The sequence below is a fragment of the Lepidothrix coronata genome, unplaced genomic scaffold (genome assembly GCF_001604755.1).
Source record: "Lepidothrix coronata isolate B3197 unplaced genomic scaffold, Lepidothrix_coronata-1.0 Scaffold151, whole genome shotgun sequence".
Lineage (NCBI taxonomy): Eukaryota > Metazoa > Chordata > Aves > Passeriformes > Pipridae > Lepidothrix > Lepidothrix coronata.
The window spans coordinates 174,293-193,923 of NW_016690331.1; the positions used below are offsets into that span (position 1 = coordinate 174,293).

General features: G+C 41.8%; 1 protein-coding gene across 1 annotated transcript in view; it reads left to right on the plus strand.

Annotated features, from left to right (window-relative positions):
* The first annotated feature begins 17,112 nt into the window (after positions 1-17,112).
* The window catches only part of LOC108504054 (vasoactive intestinal polypeptide receptor 1-like), a 29,780-nt gene continuing 27,261 nt past the window's right edge, over positions 17,113-19,631 (plus strand). Inside the window, exon 1 of the mRNA XM_017828652.1 lies at positions 17,113-17,185. Within this exon, the coding sequence (XP_017684141.1) occupies positions 17,150-17,185 (36 nt within the window). The 5' untranslated portion in view covers positions 17,113-17,149. The remainder of the gene's footprint in view (positions 17,186-19,631) is intronic.

Consider the following 19,631-nt stretch of genomic DNA (forward strand, 5'->3'; position numbering starts at 1 on the left):
ACCTTCCCAAACCTTCCCAAACCTTCCCAAACCTTCCCTTACCTTCCCAAACCTTCCCAAACCTTCCCAAACCTTCCCAAACCTTCCCTTCCCATTTCCTTTTCTTGAAATTTCCTTCCCTTGAAATTTCCTTTCCTTCCCAAACTTTCCCTTCCCTACAGAAACTTTGTTTCTCTGACTCAATATTTCCTTGTCCAAGGGCCTTTCCATAACTGGAAGGTAAATATCACTTGGATTGGTACAAACCTGAGCACAGCTGGGCTGATTTAAATAGATTAACGACATCATGTGTTCCAAATAGAAAACAAATATGAAAATTTTTAGGGGGAAAAAATAACCTCCCAGGCATCTAATTTATCAGCAAGTCACTAAAGAAATGTTTAGACATAGGATAATGTTTTTTTTTCCTTTTTAACAAGTTATATTTCTGTTACAGTTGATTAACACAACTAAGTTAAATGTGGAACACTTATTCTCAAACTCTTTTTAGGTGGAACCTTGTGGCTCCTGCTGTCTGAGAGCTGAAGAAAAGAGACTGTGCTCAAACCCATTGCTTTTCCCCTTGTGTCTGCAGTTCCAAATGAAAGACATCACCAGGCTTTGCTTCATTAAAGATGGAAACAATTTTCCCGTTGGACAAGGTCAGATTTTAATGTTACATCACACACGAGGCCCTTAATGGACATGTGAGTCAAAGATACTCACAAAATATGCCCTTTTCAAAGTGAGACCTGTTGGATCTCATTAAACCTGTTGCCTATGAAGTCAGTGGGGGAAAAAAAATAGCCCGAGTGCTACAAAAAAAAAGAATTCCTACACATTAATCCAAAAATTAAACTGAAACCACGCCAAATAAAGAGCAAGAGAAAAACCAGAAGTTTTCCCCAACAGCTGTCACATTTGCCTGGCTTTATGATCATGATAGACAGAGCAGTAGAGTCAATTAGTTCTCTTCACAAACATATCTACTAATTAGTGAGTGAATAGGCAGTAAACACAGCAGAGTTTATCTTCAAGAGAAGGAAAATATGTACAAACATTTGGATATAGTTGGATAAAACCACACAGAGACATATATTTTATATAACTTACAGGCCAGAGAACTATTTACACGAAGTATTTGGTTTAATAGGGACATTAAATCTACTCATGTGCTTTTTGTCGTCTGCTAAGGAGAAAGTGCATCAGCCTAATTTACTTTGGAAATGGGAAATAAACTTTAAAAATTGCTGTATAAACACCATTTGCACAGTATAAATGTATAAAACTACCCTTTTGTATGTTATTAGCATCATACAGGATGGTTTTAGGGCAGTACCTGGAAGCTTTGATCTCTTTGGGGTCCCCTTGTTGAAGCTGCTCCATCTTTCATCAAGTTCCCTTAAACACATGATAGGAACACTAGGAATGGAGCTGAGGGATAAGAAGGCACAGCCAGCTAAACAAATTTTGTTTGGAAATAGGATAGTTCTGGGATGGTTCAGGATTTGTCTGGGAGAGCATCTGGAATGTCAGGACGCCTTGTGTGCAGGTGAAGGAGCTGAGGGTGAGCTTTGGACCACAGAGCTCCACGAGTTGGCTCTGTAGCCTTGGTGACAGAGAGAAAAGGGAATGGAATATCAGAGGCACTGGAATGGCACCTCAGGGCTGTCCCCCCATCTGCCTCCTGTGCTCCTGCAAAGATTCTCTGACTACAATCGTGCAATTATTACATTATAAGGAATAGAAAAATTCTCTGACTGTGATTGTGCAATACTCTCACTGTTGCACAGGTTTGCCCTAAAGAAGGAAAATCACCTCATGGTTTAATAATTTTTTTTTCCTGATGGAAAGAAAATGGTTTTGGTGCCTTTTTTTCCTTTGCTTTTGTTGATTATAATGGTCCCTAGAAAAAACAAGAGTAAAAGGAGTAAGCTCCTCAACCCCCCTGATTTTAGCAAGCCTGTCTTTGCTTTCCCATCCTGCACTCTCACCTTGGGAAAGAATCCCAAAGCCATGCTCATCACAGGGTGCTGGCTTTGGCTGAGACACATTTGATTGTCTCCACAGGAGCTGCTGTGGGGCTGCGTTTTGGGTTGGTGCTGAGAACAGGGGTGATCACACAGAGATGTTTTCGTCGTTGCTGAGTTGTGCTTGCACAGCTTCAGAGCCTTTTCTGCAGCTCCTACTGACCCACCAGCGGGGGGGCCGGGGGTGCACAGGGGGTTTGGAGGGGACATCGCTGGGACAGCTGATCCCAACTGACCTTTGGGATGTCCCACACCACAGAAATGCTCAGCATGTAGACCTGGGGAAGGAGGAGGAGGGGGGGGACGGGACACATTCAGGGTGATTGGATTTGTCTTCAAATCTCTGTTACACAGGATGGATCCCTGTTTTCCTGGGGATGGCTGAACACCTGCCTGCCCATGGGAAGCAGTGAAGGAATTCCTTGTTTTGCTTTGCTTGTTTGTGGGTCTTTTGCTTTCCCAGTTATTAAACTCAACCCAGATATTTTCTCACTTTTACCCTCCCAATTCTCTTCCCCATCCCACCGGGAGGGAGGGAGGGAGGGAGGGAGCACCTGCCTGGTTCTTAGCTGCCAGCTGGGGTTAAACCACATCATTCTACAAACACTACAGTCATTGCTGTGCACCTGCATCTCTACTTGCTACCAAAACCCCAAATTGCTCAAAACTCAGTTTAAAAAATTCCCTCCCCAGAGTCCACAGTAATTCAGAGGGACTGGATCAAATCTGCTGCCTGTCCAGCCGCTCCAAATCGCCGACTAAAGGATCCTAAAACCGAATTTCCCTTGCCTCGGACGGGCTGCCCGGACCTGCGAAGAGCTCGGGTTCCCTCTGCGGGCGGGAGGAGAGATGGAGAGTGGAGCCTTCAGCGGGTCCGCAGCTCCATCTAGTGTCACCCAGCCAGGGAGCGAGCGGAGAGCCCGGAATCCAGGGAAAAACCGCAAGGAAACTCCCTGGGATCTGCAGGGCGTCTTAGCAAGGGCAGGAAAGGTTTGCTGTTTGAGGAAGGGTTGCCTTGTTAATGCATTGCAGCTCCAGATCTTTTTTCCTCCCAAACTTTGGAAGGGATAATTGGCGTCTCCAAAGACCGGAGACATTCACAGAAATCAGGAAATGGGTTAGGTTGGAAGGGACCTTAAAGATCGTGTAGTTCAAACCCCCTACCGTGGGCAGGATCAGTTTGCACTAGACCAGGATTTTCCAAGCTCTGCCCCACCTGGCTTTGAACACTTCCAGGGATGTGACAGCCACAGCTTCTCTGGGCAACCTGTGCCAGTGTTTTACCACCCTCATTGTAAAAATCTTCCTCCTTATACACAACATAAATTGACACTCTTTCCACTTAAAGCCATTCCTCCTAGTCCTGTCCCTCCATTCCTTGTCCCCAGTCCCTCTCCAGCTCTCCTGGAGCCCCTTTAGGCCCTGGAAGGGGCTCTCAGCTCTCCCTGGATCCTTCTCTTCTCCAGGTGAATCCCCCAAGCTCTCCCAGCCTGGCTCCAGAGCAGAGGGACTCCAGCCCTTGGAGCATCTCCATGGCCTCCTCTGGACCTGCTCCAACAGATCCATGTCCTAATAACTGATGTCTCCAAAGACTGGAGATATTGAGTTTCCCACAGGAGCTCTCTCCTGTTAGGGCTGAGCTTCCTGATCCAAGGGCAGAGCTCGAGCCCTTTGGTGGAAGAACAACATGAGAATTCAATGGGAGCAGGGCTGGGCACTCGAGTTCCCTCCCCAGAGCTGAGTATCTTTGAGTATATTCCAAAGAACTACATTTCAAACAGAAACTATAAAAATGTAAGGACCAAACTCCAAATTCCTGTTCACAGATGAATCTTTATTTGCTGACATGCACAACAGTGCTCTGTGATCTTTTTCTATGCCAGCAGTGCCTCTTGGCCAAAAAAAATCACCCTTTTCTCAATGTTCTGACCTTTTAAATCCTAAACAATGCAGGTAGATCCGTGACTAATGGAATTAGTGAAAGATTTTTATTTTTTTTTTAATGAAAATATGTGTGAAAACTGTCAGGTGATTTCTAAATTTTGGTCTTTCCCTCAATGAGGAGTGCTGAGGAGTACTTTCCTTCAGTAAGGTCTTTCCCTCAATAAGGAGCACTGTGTGATACTTTATTTTCATTAAACTAGACAAAAAAACTAATCTATTCAGCCTCTGTTGCATTGTCAAAAGTGCTGGGACTGGGATTTCAGGATTTTTTTGGGGGGAAACACAGAAGAGCACAGACATATCACACAAGGATCACACATTTCTTTCTCCATGAAAACATTGAAGAGATCAGGGAGGATTTCATGCTAACATGTTCTATTCCCCTAATTTCAGCACTGCATTTTGCTCATGGATTTTGTCCTTCTGGAGCAGCAGCTGGAGACCGGGCAGAATGTCCTTGAGTATCTGAACTGGGGCCAAATATCCATCCTTAGGCACCTGATTTAAGTGGTTGCCTGATGAGGAAAAAAAAAGAAAAAAGATTATTTTCTCCAATTCAATGTGGAAGTAATTCCTTTCTGTTTTCATTTGGAGAGTTTCAGTGAAACATTTAAATATTTAAAAATCATAAAAAATCACACAAAAAAAGTTACGGTATTTTGGGGAGAAAAAAAAAAAAGCTTGGAAAATTTATGAACTACTTTTAAAGCACACATTAGAGTTGTTTTAAATGGAGTGAGAATAAAAGAACACTTAATTGATAGGTTAATTATAGAGTGCCTTTGGTGGCATTCTGCTGGATTCTGCCTTCGGATCTAGCTTTGGATGTTCCAGGAAAATGGCATTATTATTCAGAGGGACAGTTCAGACCAATATCCAAATCACAGAGTGTCTCCCCAGATCTCCTCCTGTTGGTCTGGTTGCAAAGGTGGGATTCAAAGTGTGAGTGACCACTTTCCACGGATGGGCTTCCTACACCCTTTCTCAGAAGCCCAGAAAACAAAAAAATGTGATGACAAGAAATGAGGGCTCCACTCCAAAAAAACCCCATTGTCAAGAAATATTTTATTTCTGACCTAGTTTTGTCTATTCCTTTTTCCTTTGTCATGGAATTGTCATTAATATTTAGGCACCAGCAGAGCTTTAAAGAGCTGGCCTCGTACAAACATCTACCAAGTTTATAAATGCACGTTACATAGATATTTTTTGGTGTACCCACATTTCTGGAGTGGGTTTCATAAGAAGGGTGATTGGTAGCAGATTTAAAATTAGTCCTTGTGATTTCTGCATGTTAATCAACCATTTAACCATTTTCCTGCACCTTTCTGAGCTCAAAACACCTTTCCAAGAGCTTGAACTTGTCTCTGTTTTGCACATACATGTAGCATTTACGTTCTACCATAATATTTGGCTCCTACTTTCTTATTCTGGCCTTGCAGAGAAATGAGGAGATAAACTAAGGTGATAAATACATCAAAGAGGGGGCTCGTGTGTTATTTTTCTTTTACAGTGTTGATATTTATCATTTCACCTTCGGCATTTTGTGATTTTCTATGAACTCCACTTAAAAACAGATAATTAATAAAACCTAAGCAAAATATTACTTGTTCTGACCTGTTTATGTTGGGTTTTTTTTTTTGGTTCACTGGTATTCTTGAAGGGAAAAAAACCAACCAGGTCAGCCTGAACACTTTTTCCATTTATAAGAACAAACAGCAAGATGAAAAATCAGTTATTCCTGCTCCTCCAATATAAAAATCTCAGTTCAGTGGTGCCCTGACTTTCACACTCTTTTTCTTTTCCTTCCCAACCAACAACAGTGGCTGAGTTCTGGTATGAAATTCAGATATCAGAGGTAGGAGCTCTGTCTCCCACTGAGTATATTCACACTGAACCAACACAAAAGAGGACAATCTTCCTCTTGCTGCTTCCTTTTTCATAAAATGTCTCTTTAATTCTGGAGGTTCTACCTTGGTAGCTTTTGCACCGTAATAACCCCTCCCCTGTCAGGAGGAGAAACAGAAATAACAACAAACCCTGCATTAGGAGGAAACATTTAAGTCCTTGATACCAATCTCTCTGCCATCTATTAATTAACAGAGGCCACAGGAGCTGGTTTTGTCGTTCTCAGAAGAGAATTATATTTGCAACTGATGGTTGTATCCATGGTTGTATAGGAAGCTTCAAAATAACCTACTAATCACCTGAGCATTTCAACCTAAATTAAGGTGGGGAGGCTTCCAAGAAAAGATTTAAGGGTGTAATTATGTACCTTTTCAGGGTTCATATCCCTCCCCCCAAAAAAACAATTCCAGGAATAAACTGACAACGTGGAAAACTCTCCGTGGTTTTGTTAATTCATCTTCACCCACCTTCTGCCTCTCTAATTTGATTTGCTGCTTAATATTTCCACCACGAGTTTCAGATTTAGCAGCAAGTGTAAACAGGAGTGCTGTTATTTTATTGTTTCCTTAATAATATCGCAGAGGAAAATTCGGGGCGTGTTAATGGCAAATATTATTGCAAAACATTATTGCTCAAAGGGCTTTTATTTAAATAGCAGAATTAACGTTCCACGTATAAAAAGAGAAAGTACATTGGCTGGCTGGTAGTTTGGTTGTGGTTTTTTTTTTTTTTCGTTTATTTGTTTCTTTTTAAAGCTTGAGAGCATGAAAAGCTCAGCACAGAGGCATTAACAGCTGATTCTTTTCCCTGCCTGTGGCTGTGGCAGAAAGCTCAGTAAAAGCTGCTCAATAAGAGCACAGCAAACACGCAGTGATTCTTCCAGGAATACCTGGCTGAGTTCCAGAAATCTGCAGCTCAGCAACTCCCGAAAAATGTTCTGGGCCCAAATTTGTCAACGGTTTCATTATTTGTTACACGAGTCAATCGCTTCAAGCGTGTTTGAGTCCCAACTGATCACTTTTGGGTGCCTGGTGATCCATTTGGCCCCATAAATTGATATTGACTGCTGCTAAAAGCAGGTATTTGTTAAGGATTCTGTGTGATTTCAGCTGTTTTCAGCTGTTTGCATCATGGTCATCCTCAGTTTCTGGTATTTCAGTGTAAATCTTGACTCTCCTCATAGATTAGAGAATCATTGCAGAATTCTTTCCACCACCATTGTTCTAAGGATTTTGTAGTGGACTTGTTTTCTGATTTCATTTTTCACAATTATTTTCCCTGGGAGAGAAAGAAAACGTAGTGAAATAATCACTTTCACCATCTCTTCAGATGAATATTGGATATTACAGACATACACACAAAAAACCCCACAAATATTAAAATAATCACCCTAAATTTTGCATCAGGAAACTAAAACCAGAAGCCAAGTCAGTGTGATCAGGGCATGTAAAAGGTACCATGTGCCTGTAGCTTCAATCAAAGTTATTTTGTCAGTATGCAAGAGTTATTCACTAATTTTTCATATAATCAATCTGGGAGAATGAAAACCTTTTTTTAAAAAATTAAGTAAAGGAAAAGGGGTTGGATGAATAAGTAGAAATGATGAACTGCTCAGCACAGAAAACTATCTGTTAAAAATATAAATGGAATTTCCCCTGTTCAGAGGGAAATTTATGGGTATTGATGTTCTCTGGCCTGACTACCATAACTCCAGAGATGTTTTACTGGTTTTAAAAACTGTTGGAGAAACAAGAGGAAGGAAAACAAACTGCCTTTGAAAGAAAGGGTATTTTTTTACAAATAAGAGAGTTCACAAAATAGGACCTTTGAACAGGTAAAACATCTCAAACTTCTCCCTTTCTGTGCTTCATGGAACATTTAGACAGTTGCTTATTCCTGTTCTCCTGGGTGTGAATCAGTTGTAATGTCAGGTTAGTTTTTATGTGGATTCTATTCATGAGTTCCTGGGTGCAGATAAATCTTAAAGCTGGCTTAATTTTCATGCAGCTATTTTTCTTGGGGCTTTAAAACAAGAATTTGCTCACATTATTCAATGGAATATTATATTTTACCATAAGAAATAGCCTAATTTTCTGACTACAATTGTGCAAAGCAAAGGTCTGTCTCACAGAAGGAAAATCACCTTGTGGTTTAATTACATTAATTTTTTTTTAAGGGAAAGAAAATGGTTTTGGTGTCTCTTTTGTTCACAGAATTTTAATTTTGTTATTTATAATGGTCCCTAAAAACTAAGAGTAGCAAAGGGCAAGCTCTACAAAAACATGATAAGAAACCAGTACTTCACCACATACTTATAATAAAATCAATGTTGTTGGCTTTTGATCATCTAGAATTACTACATGAGAAAATTATCTATTTTTTAGACAGGATTCAAATAGTGTCATTGAATTGCAGAATTAGCTCATGTGGAATTCTCCTTCCACTGCTACTGTTTTCTTAAAACACAGATTTTCATGTAGCACCCAAAATTGCATTCACTTACCCTGGTCATTTCACTTTGTTGAGTTAATACAGAAAAGTCAAATGACAAAAAAATGTAGCAGATATAGAAATAAAATATAAAATCTGTTCTTCTGAAATGTTCAGTTTGCTCAAGACAGAATTTCTCTTAAGCAGTAGCTACATCCTTCATTTTGATTTTAGGTGGTATTTTGACTTACTGGAACACGTCCCTGGAAGTGTCCAAGGCCAGGTTGGAGCAACCTGGGATGGTGGAAGGTGTCCCTGCCCATGGCATGGGGGTGGAACTGGATGATCTTTAAGGTCCCTTCCAACCCAAACCATTCTGGGATTCAACATTTCCACGATTTACCAAAAGTTTAAACAATCCCCTCACTTTGGATCAAAGCAAGATCTCCTTTCGATTTTGTTGGCAATGCCATGACAGTGACTGTTGCAAACCAGTTAAACCTTTGCAAGTTTACAGATTTTGTGGTATGAAAGCTCTTCTTCATTTCACTCTTCTATGCCTGTGGGTTGTTCATGGATTTTTCCTCCTGCGCTTCTGTATCAGAGGATAAAGTGATAAATAACTGGTGCCACCGTGCTTGTGTCGACATGAAATGAAAGCCTAACCCTAAAAAAAAAAAAATTAAGATTCTATACTATCCTTGTCGTGGATTTTCCATGAAGAGAAGTTCTACCACTAATAAATGGACCTGTTCATGGATTATTAGTTTGGATTGTAATTTGAGATATGTCATTTGAAATATCATTTTCATCAAATCTAAAATCAGTTAGTCGAAAACCCTTTGGCATTTATATCTATATATATTTATTTTTTTTAATGTATATGCTTAACCCTTCTGGAAGGGAAATCTTTTATCTAGAAAAGGAAAGAGAAAGAAAGGGAGGGAGGGAAGTGGGAATATCTTTGTCCAGGTGTGTTACCTTTGTTCAGGTATTTTACATAAGGGGAGGGTCTCCCTATGTGGTCCATTGTCAGTAGAAAAGGAGAGAGGCTGAGCATCCTTAGAGGAAACTAATACAAATTTTCCATCCAAGTGAATGGATGTACATGGAGATATTCCAGAGTTCACAGAATCACAGATTCACAGAGTGATTTGGATTTGAAGGGACCTTAAAGACCCCTTTCCAACCCCCTTCCATGGGCAGGGACACCTTCCCTCAGCCCAGGCTGCTCCAAGCCCTGTCCAACCTGGCCTTGGGAGTTTTCCTTCCATAGGCCAAATATGTGTGTTGAATATTCACTGGTCTTGATGTGTTTTATTTAGACACCAAAAGAGTTCTCTGTTTAATCCTAGAGATTGATGTCCCTTCTGTTTTCCTGAGGCAATTACATTTTAGGCCAAATACCAGGGCTCGGATGACTCCAACTTGAGCTGGAAGACCTACAAGGAAGTTTCACCCCTGTGACACCTGATTGTGTCTCATTTGAGGGTTATGACTCAGAAATCTTCAGCTACAGCATTTTGCACTCCCAGAAGCTGAGTCAACTCACTTCCCCCCCCACCATGGCTTGCAGTGCTTGGTCCTGAGCACATAAAAGTTTCCCTCACAGGAAAGATTTTGGTTCCTGTTATGATTTTGTTGTTCTTTCATTCTCCTTTTACAAAATGCCAGCACTCAGAATAATGAACCTCCAGTGGGCAGATCACATAGAGGATTTATGCATGGGATTCATTTTATAGGTAGGTTGCATCCAGGATCAATTGGTCTAATGGTAAAATAAAAGTATAAGAAAAAATTTAAAAAAAAAAAAAGAAATACCTAGGCATGCCTTCTTTTCTTCTTTCCTTATAAATAAAACCATGCATGAGAAGCTCAGCTGTACATACATGCAACATAAAAACTTAAAGAAGAAGAATTTTATACTTTTTAGGATCAGGGATGAATTAATTAACTACTGAGGAATGGTGGTTGAACATATATCAGAGTTGTGTCTTTGTATTTATTTCTATTTAGATATTTTGCATTACTTTTCTAATAACTGGTAATTTAAAAATCAGTGTGTTTACATATTGTGATCTTGCTCCATGTGCAATTTCTAGCAAATCAAAAGGTAACCAATTCTTAGCCAATTGTCCTCCTAGGTGGCTCTTTTTATGCTGTTCTATGACTAAGAAGTTCAGACTCATTCATAGATGTCTGTGTCACACCCATGTATCACCTTCATGCTGTTCCTCACGGAAGTGATGCTTCTCCTAGACATTAAAAACTTCTCTGAGTATCTTTACACCCTTAAAATCCAACTCTCAGAAAGCCTTTTCCATCAGTTTGGGGTTTGAGTCCAACGTGTTATTTCCACAAAGCTGAGAGAAGACCACGTTGACCAACAGGAGGAACTGGGACACAGCAAGAACTTTGCTGCTGTTTAGAAAAATGAGGGGTGGAAAGACAGTTCTCTTGTTCATTGTTTGGAGAAAGGTTTGTCTCTCCATAACTGAGCTGACCACATTCCCTTATATTTAATGGGAAAAGTAACACAGGAAGGCACAGCGACAGCAACAGAAGTTCTACTGTAATTTTTGGCAGCAGAGCACTCTGGCTTGCCAATTCCAGAAGAGTTCTGTAGATCCCACAGGTCTCCTGGCACAGCTTTTGTCACAAGTGTGTTCTTCTTATCATCTACCCTTCCAGAGCTTGTCTCAAATAGTTGTTGTAGTGACATCCATACGTCTTTAAAATCACTCCAGAAACTACTTGCTCTTATTAGTGGGTGTTTTACCACACCTAGAAAGCTGAAGAGAAGCTTTATGACCCTTTAGATGTTCTGAGCTATTTAATAAAGGAGTCTCAGTGTGCTTGTGAAGTCATGGACATAAATTCTTATTGGGAGTCCACCTGCCAGCAATGTTAAGATTTGATTCCTTGCAGGATGCAGGAATACAACAAGCAAGAAACAAAAATCTTATGAGAATCTCCCCTCAGCAAAAGACTATTTTTAAAAACAAAATGTGACTTTAAAGGGGTTGCTTCAAATACAGGAGGTGAAATCTTCCACCAGATGATAAAACCACAGTTTGTGATGGTGTGGGAAACAGGTTTAGGTAAAGGAGTGAAGCCAGGTTTTGTAGTTCAAATCATCTTTGAGAAACACATGGTGAGGGATTCCTCTTACCAAAGATGAATGTTAAAAGTCAACCTAAATCAGATATTTATTCTGGTTGGGATTTATCTTGTTTCATTTCAGGGTTGGACTCATTTGTCCACACAAAGGAGTCCAGTTAAATTTACCCAGGCAGTCTCAACCTGTCAGGCCTTCAGCACCCGTGTTTCACAGCTGCCAGGCTCCTGGGAATGTTAAATCAGAGAATCACGGGATGGATAAGGTTGGAAGGGACCACTGGAGGTCATCTGGTCCGACTTCCCTGCTCCAGCAGAATTCCATAGAGCACCTTGCTTAGGATTGTGTCCAGCTGGCTTTTGAGTATCTCCAGTGAGGGACACTCCACACACCCTCTGGGCAACCTGTTCCAGGGCTCAGTCACTCTCAGAGTGAAGTTCTTTCTCATGTTCAAGTGGAACTTCTTGTCCATGGGATTCTGCCTGTTGCCTCTTTTCCTGTTGCTTGGCACTGCTGAGCAGAGCCTGGTCCATCCTGACATCCTTTATAAAGGTCTATCCTTTATGTAAGTGTCCCTTCAGACACTTTTATACACTAAGATATACAAAGACATCTCAGCTGGTGCTGGTCTCCTTTTATTGGGCAAGTTAATTGAGCCTTGAAGTGTATAAAGTTATAGGGGTTCTCAGCCATTCAATAGATTGAGTGAAGGTTCCACTTTAGGTGATTGTTGACTCCAGTGGAAGCTTAAACATCCAATTTGCATCTAGACATGTTGATACCTAAACTTCTCCGTGTCTTTAACAAACTCCACCTCACAACTCCCTAAGAAGCCACTTAAAAGAGACAGTATGGCTTAGGACTCAGGACCTCCTGCCACAATGAAGCACAAATGAGTTTCTAGCAGGAACTTTTCCTGTTATTCCCACAACTATAAGGGTAACCTGGCTAATTAGTTTAAACTGGCAATTAACCACAGCAGGAGCTCACTTTTCCAGCTTACCCATCCAGAGAGATGCCTGCATGAGGTATTCATAACCTGATGTGTGTGGAATTTTACCCCTAAAGCAAACATCTCCATCTCAGCAATCATCCCACCCTCCTTTTAGAGATGGTGGAGAGGAGTGAGCCCTGAGGAACTGATTATCTCGTCCTCTGTAGGCACCTAAACTATGTCAGGGAAATTGCATTCAGTGGTGTCTGTGACTGTGAAAATAACCTGGGATAATCAGTTCACATTTACATTCTTAATGTCTGGAATTAGGTGAGACAGGTGCTACTGTTGGGGTGGGAGATGAGCCCCCTCGGCAGCCAGTGGAGAAACTGGGATAACCAAAGGGAAAAGTCTGGAAAAAAAGATGCTCTTTTTGTGGTGAGGCCCTGGTACAGGCTGCCCAGAGAAGCTGTGGCTGCCCCATCCCTGGAAGTGTCCAAGGCCAGGTTGGATGGGGCGTGGAGCAACCTGGACTAGTGGAAGGTGTCCCTGCCCATGGCAGGGGTGTGGAATGAGATGATCTTTAAGGTCCCTTCCAACCCAAACCATTCTAAGATTCTATCATTCTGTCTTTTAAACACTGAGACCCGTGTACAGCAATATTAAATTTCTGTGTTGTTAAAAATAGGCCCCTCATGTTTACCTCTATTCTATTTTCTAGGCTCAACCTGTACCTAGGAGAAACATGGATCTTTTCTTGGCCTTTATAAAGGGGGCAAGCTCAGTCTTAAACTGCATTTTAGTGAATAAAAATCAAGGTTGTTCTACTTACCTTGAAAAAAACTCCCACAAAACAAACCAGAAATGATTGGGTTGAAATGGCCAGAGGAAAACAAATGAATAATACAAAGCATAAAACTATTTCTGAGGACAAGAACAGCTGGTCTGTCAACTCTTTAGAAACTATTAATAGGAATGAAGATTTCATTGTGTGTCACTGGGAAAAGAAACTCCCCTTAGGTTGGAAAAAATAACTTTCTTATTCACAACTAAGATACCATAGAAATAGAGAAGGATTCACTGACAGATTTGTGGTTTTTTAAGTAGAAATACTGAAAATAATAAAGGAGTTTATTTTTAAAGGAGTCGAAGTAATATGATTGTGGTAGACTGGTAGAAATCAGATCTATTTTTCAAATTCACAAGGTGTTTTAGATACTTGGATGGAATTAAGTGTACAGGATATGTAGGACAGAACCCACACAAGCCAAAGGTCCATGATTTCTGCCTATATTTCTGTGGTGTCTCAGGCCAAGTAACTGTAGCAGAATATGAGGACACATGGAATCAGAGCCCCAGGACACAGCAGGAGTCAATTTTATCCAAGAAAAAACAGTAAGGAGGTAACACACCTATAGTTTAAAAAGAACACGAATTGGACAAATTATGCTCATGCAGCTCCAATTACTTGTCTGATATTTAGTCCCTTATCTTTTTAGTATCCCAAATCCAGCCCATTCCTTCTGTTGTTTTCTCTTCCTGCTTTCCCCCCTCTGTCTCAAACATCCCACAGACATCACCCTCGGGAATAAAGCTTCCATGCTTTTTTTATACCCTCCTTTTATAACTAGTGCAGTGTTTTGCTTTTAATTACAGTCACAATATGTTTCTCAGCAATGCCATGTTCCACCCAGCTGCTGAATGACGTATTTTCAGTAGCTGCAGCCTCCTTCCCATACTCCCAGGGCTTTTTGTTTTGCACCTTTAGTCAGATTTACCAAAAAGTTGTTTAGAAATGTCCATTAAACCACCTTTATTCCCTGGCTGATGGCTCCCACTGCAATGTGAGGCTGGTACACCCCACTTTTCTTATCTAAGGAATTGCTTGTACAGGCACTCAGGTGAAATGCAGTTGCATTTCAGACAGATTTTTGTTATGAAAAAGCCTCATTCAGGTAACATATGGCATTGAAAACCCATTCTCCAGCTTCTATAAAGATTCTAAGCAGCTCAGTAAATGTCAAGTAATTTTCATTTAATGGCATCAACTGATTCAGAATATCCATGATGGGGATTAGGAGGGATCTCAGGTCTATTGTCTCATTGATTAGGTTTTAAACCATCCCAATGGCTTGTCCATGTTAACAAGAGGACATTTTTATGCACATCAGATATTCTGAACCCAGGTTGATGTCGCAGAGCAGTAGGAAAACAAAGCTGGTCTTTAACTTTGATTAGTTATCCTATAACTCTTGGAGAAAAAGAAAATAATTCTTACTTATAGGCAGCTTACCAGGCAAGGAACTATTTTGTGACAAAAAGCAGCAAAATGCATCAGAGCATGCAAAAATATTATGAGAAAGAAGTGTGATTTCTTTCTTGCATTATTTCATTTTTGGATTATTTTTTTTTTGTACGTACAGAGAAATAACAAAGAGTAGAATTGATAAAGCAAATTAATATGATGAACAGAAATTAGGTTTTAGACTAAATAAGGTTTTAGCTTATAAAAAATAATGTTTAAAATAATGAAGGGCTATAAGCAGACTCAGACTTTAATATGGGTGAGGTTTATAACATTATAACATTAGCTATGGTGAGATGTTACAAAAAAACCCGACAAGAACAGGTTTTGTTGCCTTTATTAGCGTGGAAAAATACTCTTACAAGAGGAATTTCCAGCTAATTAATTTAAAACTCAAAGAGAAGAATGTGGCCTGATTTTTGATCAGCTGGAGATCAGATAGGAAAAACAGATGGAGGAGAGAAAATATATGAGAAAGCAAACATTGAGAGACCACGTCTGCTCAGTGAAGCAATACCTTCTCCTGAGCGCCGCTTGTGAATATTCAGATCAAGAAACTGCACAAAAAAAACTACCAAAAAAAGTGGCTCACGCTTAGTTTTGCTCCAGTTTGGTTGTGATGACCTAAAAAGCTTCATTTAAGTGACCTTTGAGGCATTAAATGATAGAATTCAGCTGAAATATTGCGGATCGGAATGTCACGCTGATGTTCACCCCGCTGCACTTTTGTGTTTGCAGGGTGACTCCTGAGAGCAGTTTTTATTTGAAACACAGCAACCAAATTCCTGAGCAGCACCACCTGACTTTGAAATCCGACCTGTTTTGATGGGAGATGGTCGGGGCCAGATCTTCGTCTTCCGACCTGAATTATTCTGGTACTCTACGATCTTGTGCCCTCAAGTTGGCTGAATAGTGCTCAGCAGGAATTATAAACTGTTCCTGCCCCGGGGGGATTTGATAAGCCTCTACTTTTGTGTTTTCCTTTGCGTCAGAATTAGGAACTGCCTGGTACCACGTGGTTCCTGCCTTGTAGTGGGATCCTAAAAATTATTCCAGTGCGAAGAGAACCAAACCACTGACTGGTGAGAACTGGCCACAGCTTTAACTTATTAATTACACATGAGCAAAACCATCAGAATCAGACTTCAAATTATTATTTTTTATTTTTTTTTTTAGGTTTTGAACTCTTCATTTTAAAACAAAGTTGATTTTTGAAGGTGCGTTTGAGGCTTATCTGTGCAGGTAAGTGATCAGATGCCATTGTGCACTAATAAAAGACAGACATTTAGAAAAGAGAAGGTTAAATGAGAAGTAGGTTATACATTTTATCTCACAAAATCATACCTTTGCCTTTTTATTCTGTGCAGGTTGCAAAACTGCCTCTCTAACATGAGAGATAATGTTTTATTTTAGACTCAAGGATAATGTTTTATTTTAGACTCAAATTCCCTTGATTTGCAAGACCAAGTTAGGGAACATCTTGATCCAAAACAGCATTTTAGTCCAGCTCTCCACAAATATGCAAGTTAATATATACAATATGCAAGTTTTATATACATTTATAGACAAAGCTGCACAAATATGTATTTCCTCTAATGGTATTGGATGCCAATTTTGAGCTGATTTAGGCAAACCCTGGATCTCCTCTGACTACACAGAACTTGTGTGCTTAACACCAGTGGGAAATAATGAGTGATAAACTGGATATGAAACCACACTTCAGTCTTATCGAGAGAAAATGCTTTTGTCATGTCCACAATTTCAGTTCTCCCAGGTCCTGGAAATTGCTTGGTGCAGTATTTAATGTGGCAAAATCCAGAGCTGGTGCCTGGGTCCTATGAACCCTGACACTTAAAAAATTACTGGGTTTTTTTGCCTCTTTTCCCTCCAAATAATCTAAGGTGTAGGCAGGAAAAGCTTTGGCTGTTTTAGCACCAAGAAATAAAGGTGTGTTCAAGGTTATCTTCATAACACAGGGGCCAAAAACACCTTGTGCAAATCGTGGAGGAAATTATCGGACATTTCTAGCGGAGAGGAGGGGGCAGGAACTCCATCTCTGAGTCCCCAGGGAATCCCACGCTGTCAGACCCACTCGGAACCCAGATCCTTGGAAAACCTGCAGCCACCAGCCACACACACGTGGCCCCACCGGCAGGAGGAGGGGTGAACTCAGCATCTCTTCTTGCACAGGGAATTTCTGCTTCCAAACACACCCGAAAAGACCCGTCGACGTTCCAGCTCCCCAGGGTTTTGTGGCCAGAGGGCAGGTGCGTGGAGGTGAGTCCGATATCCCAATATCCCAAGGGGATGCTGGAGAATCTCCCCTCCGCTTCCAGCCCGCTCCTGCGGGGGATGTCGGGCTCCCCCAGGAGGGAGCGGGGGCTGCGGGGAGGTGCGGGGATCTCTGGGCGGTCCTTGGGCAGGTGTGGGCGGGCTGAGCCTCGGATTTTGGCAGCATCAGAACAGGCAGAGGGAGAGGGAGGACCCGGCGGCGGCTGCCGAGGATGCGAAGTTTGTGCTGGATGCTGCTGCTGCCGCTGGTGAGTGTGTGAGTGAGTGTGAGTGTGAGTGTGAGTGTGAGTGAGTGAGTGAGTGAGTGAGTGAGTGAGTGAGTGAGTGAGTGAGTGAGTGAGTGAGTGAGTGAGTGAGTGAGTGAGAGTGAGTGTGAGTGTGAGTGAGTGAGTGAGTGAGTGCCCGCAGGGATGCTCTGAGGGAGGGGGGACGGCACATCTGGCTCCTGCCACTGTTGCCCACAGCTGGATGGCTCTGAAGCTGCCCCACACAGCATCCAGGAGGGCTGAGGAGGGAAGTGTGCAGAGGCAGGGGAACTTTTCTCCTGGCAGGGAGCAGGTAGAGAGAAAGAAAAATAAGGAAAGGGTTTAAAATAGAAAATAAAATTTGAAAACAGACAGGGGTGTAAGAGGGGAGGAAAGAAAAAAAATATCCCTGAGTTAGAGGTCTGACCCAACTCCTTCCATTAAATTTGTCCAGCCTCAAAATGCCATCCATAAATGTCTTTTCATCTCCATTCATTGGAATTGCGGTTTCCAAAGGGCAGAAAAGCGTCCCTAATTTAGAACAGTTGTAGCATGGCTTTAGAGGGACAGAAGGGGACAGCTTGCTGTCCCAGTTGTCCTGAGAAAGGCAACTTTGCAGAAGGAGGAAGACAACTGAAAAGGAATAGTTCCTCCTGCTGGATTTGGGACATTTGCCTCTCAGAGGGGGCAGAGATGATTTCACTGCTGAAGGCATCTGGTTCTGATATCATCAGGCAGGAGCATGAACTGTCTCGTGTGCTGAGCACTGAAGGCAGCAGGTGAGATGGGGACATTGGACATCAGGGGAGATGTGTGAGCACAGGAACACACTCCAGGCACATCCATCCCTCCCTGATCTCCACGCTCTACCCCTGGCATTGCCTGGGCTGGGTAAGAACAACTGGTGTAAGTACAAGTACAGTCACATCTCCGCTTTCCCCTCAATCCTCAGCCTCAGGGAAGTGTTTGGAGACCTTCCTATGGGTGTGATTAGCAGGGACTCGGTAATTCCAACTTTAGTCATTTCCCAGTTAAATGTTTGGCGTGGGCTGGGATTCAGGCTCCTGCTGCAGTCAGGAAGGAGACAGTCACCTCACAGGGAGGTGTTTCATCCTATCCTGAGAAAGGCAGATGGAGGGAATGCTTCTCTAGGGCCTTCTGCTAATTGTGAGAGCCTACGTGGTTACAGACTGGTCTTGACCTTTCAGTTTTAAAAGGTGAAGGATGGGATGTAAATTTTCACTCCTGCACGTCCTCTGGATCTTGTTGTTTCCTCTGTATTTACCCGGATTTATGCACAAGGGACAAGTTACAGGTCCTTGCTGTGTAAGCCTTGCCAGTATAGTTATTATCCTGCGTAATACTCTTTTTCAGGGAAAACTAGTCAGCCTCAAGTGTTAGAATGCCACAGGCAGAGTGACTTTGGCATCTGGACTGGCCTTTTTACACCTAATAGAGGCACAACTTCTTCTTGCAGCTGTCAGCAGAGTGGAGCTAATCTGGAGTGATGTATCATGCACATCTGTGGGCTGCCATACATCATTTTAATGGGGCAGCACTGCTGCAGCAGACTGTGCCTATAATAAAAGAAATTCTATAAACTGCATGCTCTGCTCAGGCTGTTGCTCATGTATGAACACCAGTGACATATCTGGTAAGAGTCAGGGCTCTGAATATCAGTGTCTCAAAACAGGTCTGATGGAAAGCTTTGCACCCCGAGTTAAACAGTCAGGGAAGGCCAGAGACTTGGAGGATGTGTTGAGTAAACAGTTCTTTTGTATTCCAAAGGATCATGTCAGAGCAGAGGAATAATTCTTGTGTGGATTCTGAAAATAATTTGTGATTTACATATGAAAATTAGACCAGAAGGTTAATCCTGAAAACTTCCTCTGTGAAACCAGGTTCTGTTACCTCCCATCAGCTCCACGGGGAGCTGTGTGCTCAGGATATACTTTGTGCCTTGCAGAATGGAGTCCTTGACACTAAAAATTACCATTTGCTCCTAAGTGACAAGGAACAGAGAGCAGTGGGGGCTGAAATGTATAAAAATGACTTTTCCTGTCTTAAAAGAGATCAGAGTCTCAGGAAACAGAGGATGAAGAACAGAAAAAACTCTGGTTTCAGCTTTCTCCCTGCTGTGCTGAACTGCTTTGTTCTTCAAACACCCATTGCTGGGGGAGGAGTTCAGTCTGATTTAATGAATGAAGGTGAGAATGGAAACATAGAAGGAGTTATCACTGAGCTTTACATTTGCTTTAGCAAAAAGTTTCTTGTGCTAATGGACATTTGGATCCAAATCCATGGCAAGGTGCTGAGCTGCCAGGAAAACAAAGCTGGGTGTCTAAATTTCTGTTATGGTTAATACTGGCTAATTTGGGCTGGAGGGATATTCAGGCTGATCCTGCTGACCTGGTCCCTGCAGACCTCAAATTCCCCTCCATAAAGGACT